Raw genomic sequence first — 8,402 nt, 5'->3', positions numbered from 1 at the left:
TATTCCATTTCATGTTTTCTATCCTATTAGATCCAGTATGATTAACCCTATATCCATTCATTGTATTCCATTTCATGTTTTCTATCCATTCTTCCCCCATTTTGTATTACATCACCAAATTGAGGGTATATAAAGCACATCATGCAGCAATTTCCTCTAGTAACCTAGGGTACATATCTAGTCCTAAGTGAGCTACACAAATCCTTTTTTCTAAGGTTTATTATTTTTGTCAGTCCCTCGGTTAATAAGAGCACAATTACCACTACAGGACATTCAACAGTTGAGCACCGGAAGACCAGTACTTTTCATCACCTCGTCTGGAGGTATCCACTTCAGTATCCAAACACCATACCTGCTGCCCAGAATACGGTCACTGCTTGACTGCACTCCTGTTTTGGTGGTCACTATTAGTGACAAGAAGGCAAGAAACGGCATTGTACTCTGTTTATAGAGTGCAAGGTCTATGCTTGCTACATGTTTTGCATAGTAAAGGAGTTGTGGCTGCATTTCTCTCACTACCAATCTAATTGGGGGAATTAAAAATCACTGACAGATACCCAATGTTTCACCACAGCAGTGGCTTTGTCAAGGACTAGGTGCAAATGGCCTTTTTTCTCCTATTCTGCAAGACAGGAAATACTGGTAGAGATGGGGCTAACTTTCCTTTAAGTAAATAGTTAAAGTTTAAACTTTAAAAAGTTTCCTGCCCTGAGGAAATTTAAAAATGAAAGTTAAGACACAAGATACATCGTGGGGTTGCGGACCATGCAGCCCATTCCCCTGCTTAACTTTTGATCGCATCGGGTCTCAGAAGTGAAACCCGGTACGATCAATCCTCAGCCCCTGTACTACAACCTCCATCATGGAACAGTTCCATGATGGGGGGGTAGTGGCAGAAACACTAATGTAGCCTCCCAGCTGTCTGCAGACTCCCACAGCCAGGGAATTACTACTCCCATCATGGAAACAAGAAACAAGTCTGTTCCATGATGGGAGTAGTAGTCCCTCAGCACTGCAGGAGTCTGCTGATGTCACCTCTTCTGAGCATGCTCAGAAGTAATGGATATTATAAACCAGGTACAAACGGATGACAAAGGCTCATCCGTTTGCAATAGACTTCAATGTTAACAACGGACGTTAGTTTACCCGTTTCTTTAGAAGGCTGAAAAATTAGTGCATGTTCTGTTAATCCTCCTGTCACAACTAATGGCCGTTATTCATGACGGACTATAACTGTTCATAACGGGTAAAAAATCCCATAGACTTTAATGGGATTGTTTAATGCCCGTTTAATATGGGTTTTCTGATGGACATTTGTAACTGATGAATTTTTATAGTGTGAAAGCAGCCTTACTATCACAGGCCAGGAGCACAATTGGATGCCATGGACCTGTTGGTACCAGCACTTCTGAGGTGGTGGGTACCAGAGGTTCATGCTAGCTGTTTTTTTTGGCGATTAGTAATTGACTCCACCTATGAGACATCTTCCACTACTAAGCATGTAGGGTTAAAAAAAAAAAAAAAAAAAAAATTTAAATTACAACACACTTTACTGTACAGCTGGCAGAGGTAAGTAGTAATGCCATGCTAACCTCTAGCTGCTGGCACTATGTTTTTTTTTTATTTTTTATGGCAAAGACGCCAATCTTAGCATGCTTCATTTTGGGAATTTTCAGTTTTTTGGGGGTTATTTGGATGTTTTATAATACCTGATGACCGACTACCTGCCAACATTTGGCTGTTGCTTGTAGCTGCGGGGAAGAAGCTAAAGGCCAGTAGTGTCTTTTTATGGGTGTTTTGTCACCCCCCCAAAATATAAAAAAATATGGATTTCCCTGCTCTACGATCACAAAAAAAAAAATAATTGATTTCTTTTAGGCTCACACCATCTTTATCTCAGACTGATCAATAATCACACAACAATCCATTTGCAAAACACCAAGTCTATTTACAAACCAAAATGCAATCCACATGGCAGAAACATAACTTACAGCAAAAAATTTATATATAAATAAAACAACCTGGAACAAAAGGCATGAAATAAATACAAAGTAATGAATAAGAGGGATGTGAGGAATGCAGCAGGATCCCAGTTATTAATACTGAGGCATCACCGGTCAGGATTGGCTGGTACTAGCAAGATACAGGCCAGATACATGGCTATGCTTCTCATTAATGTAAGTTACAGGCCATCTCATACAACTCCTATAACAAACAAGGTCACAAGATCCTGCATTCAAGTATTCATCTTCAATCCTGTAGTCATCTATATGGTGACTGAAACCATGTGTTAAGAAAGTTATTCTCCATTCACATCCAAAGCTGCATCCAGGAATTCATCAGCAAAGCTATTCAAGTTGTATTTCATTATGTTTTCTTCTTCATTGCCAGAGTTTTGTGTTGCACTGCATTGTAGGTAATGTAGGACCCCCAACAGTCTGCTGTTCACATTACACCTCTTACAATGCACTAACAGAAGAGCCAGCCCTCTGCAACAGAAGTATGGTATAAGGTTGTGCAGCACTGGATGTGACAGGAGTACAGAGGGAAAAAAAAAAAAAATACAACCAAATCTTCACAAAGAAGTCAAACCATTTATGGCGGAGTTACCTGTAAAACACAAGTATACAATGAACCACATTACAGCAGCTAGTAAAGATCAATGGGGGAGATACAGGGGAGGGAGTGGTTTGAGTGCTTCTAGGCCTCCTCCATTTTCTGAACCCCAAGCTCGGTGCCAGGTCTGCCTTGAGCTTAGTTCAAGTCCTAGGTGAAATGACAGACTGATTGCTAGGAAGTGCTGACAGTTCCCATGTAAAAGGACTGTAAATATAAGGGGGTTTATCCATGGCTTTCAGTCTGACTCCTCTGCTGACTACACAATACCAATTCAGTTTAGCAGAAGTCAAACCACACCATTCCCCATCTCAGCCCAAGTTAGATTTTACCAACAATGAAATTTAGGTCGTGCATCCTTTAAAGCAGTTATCCAGGAATTTTTTTTTACACATCAACTAGCTCCAGAAAGTTAAACAGATTTGTAAATGACTTCTATTAATAAATCTTAATCCTTTTAGTACTTATGAGCTGCTGAAGTTGAGTTGTTCTTTGGAACAGTCCAGAGTAGAAGCAGATCCCCATAGCAAACCTCTTCTACTCTGCAGTTCCCGAGACAGACACATGTCAGCAGAGAGCACTGTTAGACAGAAGAGAACAACTCAACTTCAGCAGCTGATTATTGGAAGGATTAAGATTTTTTAATAGACGTAAACAAAAAGTCTGTAACTTTCTGGAGCCAGTTGATCATTTAAAAAAATTCCCGGAATACCCCTTTAAGGGTACGTTCACATGTTTGCTGAAGGTTTTGCTACCCATTGACTTCAAAAAGGTTAGCAGAATCCGCTGCAGGAAGTCTGCAACAAAATATGCTGTGTGAACATACCCTTAAAGGAGCAAATGGCCAATACAGGATATGAAGTAGTGCAAGAAAATAACCTGACTAGAAGGGTGATCCTTTCAGTGTATTTACAAGGGGGGGTTCAGAGTTTCAGAGTACAGTTTGCATTAACATATGAAGATTATGTCTCAAGACAGAGCATTGCTGCGTACCCTGATATATATGTGCCCTTATATATGTACAGTAATCATAGTATGCTGTACACCGTATACCTGAGGGATCTGTGGGAAAGATTTTACAATCCCACATTCAGTGCAGACAGAGGTTTCCACAGGTAAAGTTACTTTTACCAAATGCATAAAGTTTTTCCCACAAAATTTTTAATAACAGCTGAAATAAAATTAAGAGGAAAAATACATAAAATTTACCATGCGAGAGTTAGAACTGATGAGACCATGGAAAATAAATCTGGAATGGCTTTAGATTAAGGCAAGAACATGTGGCCAGGAAGGACAGATCACTCCCTTGGAGGACAATCTACATTACATAAGCCACCAAGGAAGCCAGAGACAGCAGTCTGATGTTTCCACAATTTGCGGCAAAAATCCACTGCACAGAGATGTGAAAAAATTATAACAATCCCAGCCATTCACTTATTAAAGATGGCCCCAAAAAATGAACAAACAAAATGCACAAAATTTCTCAAGTAAATCGGCTCCCACAGTATTTGGTCGTGTGGGATAAACCAGTCAATGCCAAAAAAAAGTCTCTGAACAATGAACATTCCCAGAGTTTAGACTACAGTAGATTTGTTGTCATGTACATCAACAAAAGTGAAAAAAGTTCTAGTGTAACTTCAGTACATTCACAGTTTCCATAGAGTTCAGGGACACTTTTCGGATGATATGTAGCAGCTTGTGAGCTCTCAGTGGAATGCTCTGGGATCCTCCAGGCCTGAAACAAGACATTTAGACAGTTAATTGTGCTCAGCAGTGCAGTCAGTGCTAAAATTCCTTTTTTTTAAGTTTTAACATTTTTCATACAGAATGACAATCCCCATCATACATAAAATGGCACATAGCAGCATTTTTTAGGTCCAGGGCGATCGCAACCAACACATGGAAATAAATAACCAATACAGAAAACATCAGACAAAAAGAAACACAAAATGACATGGAGTCATGGAGAGTGAAACGCCTGTAAACTCAGATACATTTCAAAATGGGTTTACATCCTCCATACTGCTAATCTGGTAAAATCCAAAAAGCTTTGAGGAAAAGACATGACACAGATGTGTCCCCTGATTAGGTATAGACCGATATTTATTTTTAGGGCCGATACCGATAATCGGTGGAGGTTAGCCGATAACTTATACAGATATTTCGGTATAAGTTATCGGCTATTTATCCCCCCGCGACACCGCTGCAGATCATTGTTTTAAAGCGGGCGCTTTAAATCAATGAACTGCAGTGGCTTTTGCGGTGCCAGAGACCGCCGCCGCCACCTGCTTCTCTCCCCCTGCCTGTCCGGGGGTCCTGAGTCCTATCACCGCACTGCTCCGTGACCCCTACCGTACCGCGTCGCACCCCCCACCGCACCGCCCCGGCCCCATTGCCTCCCCCATCCCCGGTTTTATAATTACCTGTTCCCGGGGCCCACTCTACATCTGGCTCTGGTGGCGTCCTACTGAGCCGTCACTGTGCGCACTGACTGACATCACTCGTCATTGCGCGCAGCGTAACGCAGGACGCAGCAGGAGCCAGAAGTAGCGTGGACCCCGGGAACGGGGGAGGCAATGGGGCCGGGGCGGTGCGACGCGGTGCATTATCGGCAAGGTAAGTGCCGATACCGATAATGCCCAAAATCGTGATTATCGGCCAAACCGATAATCGGTCGATCCCTACCCCTGATCAAAGAATACTTTTTATTTGCCCCATAATGACAACAGGGGTGTAAAGGTTTGTCATTACAGTATGTCCTTTTAAGAAATAGTCTACACTTACCCCTTAAAACTCTAAGATTAAGGCCTTTTTCCAATTGGTCCAAAACCTCTTCTGGATATCCTTTGATAGAGAGCGTTCCGTTTTACTGTAAGACAAGACAATGATAAGTACCATTAAATACAAGTCAGGAATATTTAAGAGTTTATTCCAAGAGTACAACTAATTATCTATGTGGAGCACAAGTGGCTGATCAGAGGGGGTCTGACTGCAAGGGCCCTGACCAACCACAAGAACAGAGGGTCCTGTGGTAATGGAGCAGCAGTTGAGCAAGCACAAGCTATGAAACAGGCAAGTGTTGTACTCACCGATCTCAATCAATCCCAATGTCAGACTGATTAGATACTTATCACCCATCCTGTGGAGAAGCACTGATTCTAATCCCAGGACAGATTTATTCACGTAAGATTGGACAACTATTAATCATTGTTGTCTTGTGGTTTACTTATTACTTTAGGCTTCAGTTTCCAGTTATTTAATATCTCTAAATTTAATCCATTGAGCTTGACTAGATTATAATGACAATGTACCAGTGTAGGGCTAGTAGTAGAGATGAGCGAATTTACAGTAAATTCGATTCGCCACGAACTTCTCGGCTCGGCAGTTGATGACTTATCCTGCATAAATTAGTTCAGCTTTCAGGTGCTCCGGTGAGCTGGAAAAGGTGGATATAGTCCTAGGAGACCTTTTCTTAGGACTGTATCCACCTTTTCCAGCCCACCGGAGCACCTGAAAGCTGAACTAATTTATGCAGGATAAGTCATCAACTGCCGAGCCGAGAAGTTCGTGACGAATCAAATTTACTGTAAATTCGCTCATCTCTAGCTAGTAGCAGAGATGTGTTGTGATTTACAAAACTATGTCCCTTCTTGAGTAATGTAACAGAGTGCCTACAGGCTACAATTCAGTCCCTTAAATAAAATGTAGATTGTCAAAAATCTATACCAGCATACAAATCTGTTTATTTGGTCTATGTAAGGCTATGCCAAGTATGCATCTGAATTCCTTTTTGATGGTACTCTGACAAATACCTGTGTGGTGCACACCATAAATGTTATGTGAATTGGGCTTTATACAGTGTCATCCAAAGTCTGTATATGGCAGAAGTGGCTGTGTGCATAAGCCCTAATGTAAGATTTACTATGTGTAATTAAGTTTACCTTCCATAGCTGCAGCGGATCCCTGATTGAGGGAAGAGTTGCCCATAGCAAGTTGTGTGCCAACCGGCTGCTGCTCATAAGACTTTAACAGACTCCAACGTTGATCAACCTCATATGGATACTGCACATTACTAGTCAGTACTGTTGGACCTGACTTGATCGGAGGCCTCTCCACACTGTGCATGTTGACCTGACTGGGGTGAAGTCTCTTCATGACCTCAGCATTTGCGTAGTTGTTGCTAGAGGCAGAAACGGACATAGCAGGTTTGGCTCTCTTTGTAAAGGATTCCTCAAGTTCTAAATGAGCAGGTCTGGTAAAGGGGTGCTGTGCAAATAATGACATCATACGGTAGGGCTGCTCAGAGCCATTCATGCTCCCACTGCTGGTTTGGAGGTTGGGGGAAGAGGTCCAAGGAGGTGGTTTCTGTTCAGGGTGCTGCATCCGCTCTAACAGATGGGTGATGCCTTGTAGATCAGGCTGCAAGTACCTAAAGCTGCCAACTTGCTGGCCACTCTGAAGTTTATTCTCTTGCTCTATGCTCTTAATGTCCATGTCGGATTTAGTGGCTTTGTTTGACTGGGCAGGTACGCGCTTAGGCTTCTCATGGTTGAGGATCTTTGTATTTGCTGGTGGAGACCCCTTTACCCCAATACCATCTAGCTGTGTAGGAGATACATCCACCCCTTGGAGAGCTGGAGGGCAGCCAGTGCGCCTTATTTTTATGACAAGTCCAGGGTTTTTACTCCTGCTGCTGTTTTTGTGAAGGTCATAATTTTGCTTATGGACCAGTTTCTGGTGTATGGTCAGCACCTCGGGGTATAATGTTTTGTATGTGCAGTATGGGCAGGTCCTCACTGCCAATAAGGCACTGTTATATAAAGTGGCAGATATGTCCATAGCAGATTTTCTACACAAGTCCAAGGGAACAGGTTCTGAATCCTCTGATGTATAAGGTGTGAAAGCTTGACTTTCCTCAAAAGTCTGCTCTTCATTCGGACACATTTCTGGGTCAAGAGTTTCCTCACAAGTCAATGACACCTCCTCTGTAATAAATGGAGTCCTCAGCTGTTCTTCTGGTACCGACATCTCTGGCTCCATCTTGACTGTGGCCATTACCTCGTCTTGGAAGAGCTGCTTTGTGTTTACAAGTTTGTTCCGCAGGGCCGACATCCTCTTTTGGGGTCTGGAGTGCAAAGGGTCCTCTTTGGCATCAGCCATGGGTTTCTGGGTGGTCTTGCTTACTTGCATGTTGGGAGGAGGATCTGGCGATCTCTTAAGTAGTTGTAAGTTCTTACTGATGCTCCTCACAAGGGCGTTAGATTCTCCAGGCTTAAACTTGTGGTGTCTCTCCAAATGATACCGTAGGGAGGTTTTCTGTGCAGCTGCATAGTCACAAAATTCACATTTGTATGGCTTTTCCCCTGCAAAAGAACAAAAAAAAAAAAAAGTGTAAGCAGGCAAAACCAAATCTGTACTAACTCCACAGACAGGAATCTGCAGCCAACCTAAGATTTAGCTTCTTTCCTGGGGAAGGGGGGGGGGGGGGGTGGAATTATCCAACCTTTGTACTTTGGCAGAGGGGGATTTTGGTGGCTTGTACAGCAGATTTTACTTTAAGCAGCTACTAAAGCATGAGCAAGATGACATTTACCTGTATGGGTCCTGAGATGAATATTGAGGTAATAGTTTGAACGAAAGCTCTTCCCACAGAAGCTGCATTCCCTGGAAGCCAGGAGGCCTTTGGTTTTGGAGATCGCTTGTGCATCGTCAATTTTCTCTGCAAATACAAAGACACAAATCTATTAGAAGTGATCCCACAGAATGAATGTCACAAAATGGGCAAC

General features: G+C 42.5%; 1 protein-coding gene across 5 annotated transcripts in view; it reads right to left on the bottom strand.

Moving 5' to 3' along the window:
- Window positions 1-1,899: 1,899 nt before the first annotated feature.
- ZNF217 (zinc finger protein 217) overlaps window positions 1,900-8,402 on the bottom strand; it is a 28,418-nt gene continuing 21,915 nt past the window's right edge. For 4 of the 5 annotated variants that reach the window (XM_056547747.1, XM_056547745.1, XM_056547746.1 and 1 more), the window contains exons 3-6: window positions 8,210-8,335; window positions 6,558-7,979; window positions 5,401-5,485; window positions 1,900-4,351 (exon numbers count right to left, since the gene is read on the bottom strand). In XM_056547747.1, the coding sequence (XP_056403722.1) occupies window positions 5,418-5,485; window positions 6,558-7,979; window positions 8,210-8,335 (1,616 nt within the window). In that variant the 3' untranslated portion in view covers window positions 1,900-4,351; window positions 5,401-5,417. The remainder of the gene's footprint in view (window positions 4,352-5,400; window positions 5,486-6,557; window positions 7,980-8,209; window positions 8,336-8,402) is intronic. The other variant, XR_008849173.1, reaches the window with a different exon arrangement.

The sequence above is a fragment of the Hyla sarda genome, chromosome 12, assembly GCF_029499605.1.
Source record: "Hyla sarda isolate aHylSar1 chromosome 12, aHylSar1.hap1, whole genome shotgun sequence".
Taxonomy (NCBI): domain Eukaryota; kingdom Metazoa; phylum Chordata; class Amphibia; order Anura; family Hylidae; genus Hyla; species Hyla sarda.
This window is presented reverse-complemented; position numbering and strand designations above follow the sequence as displayed.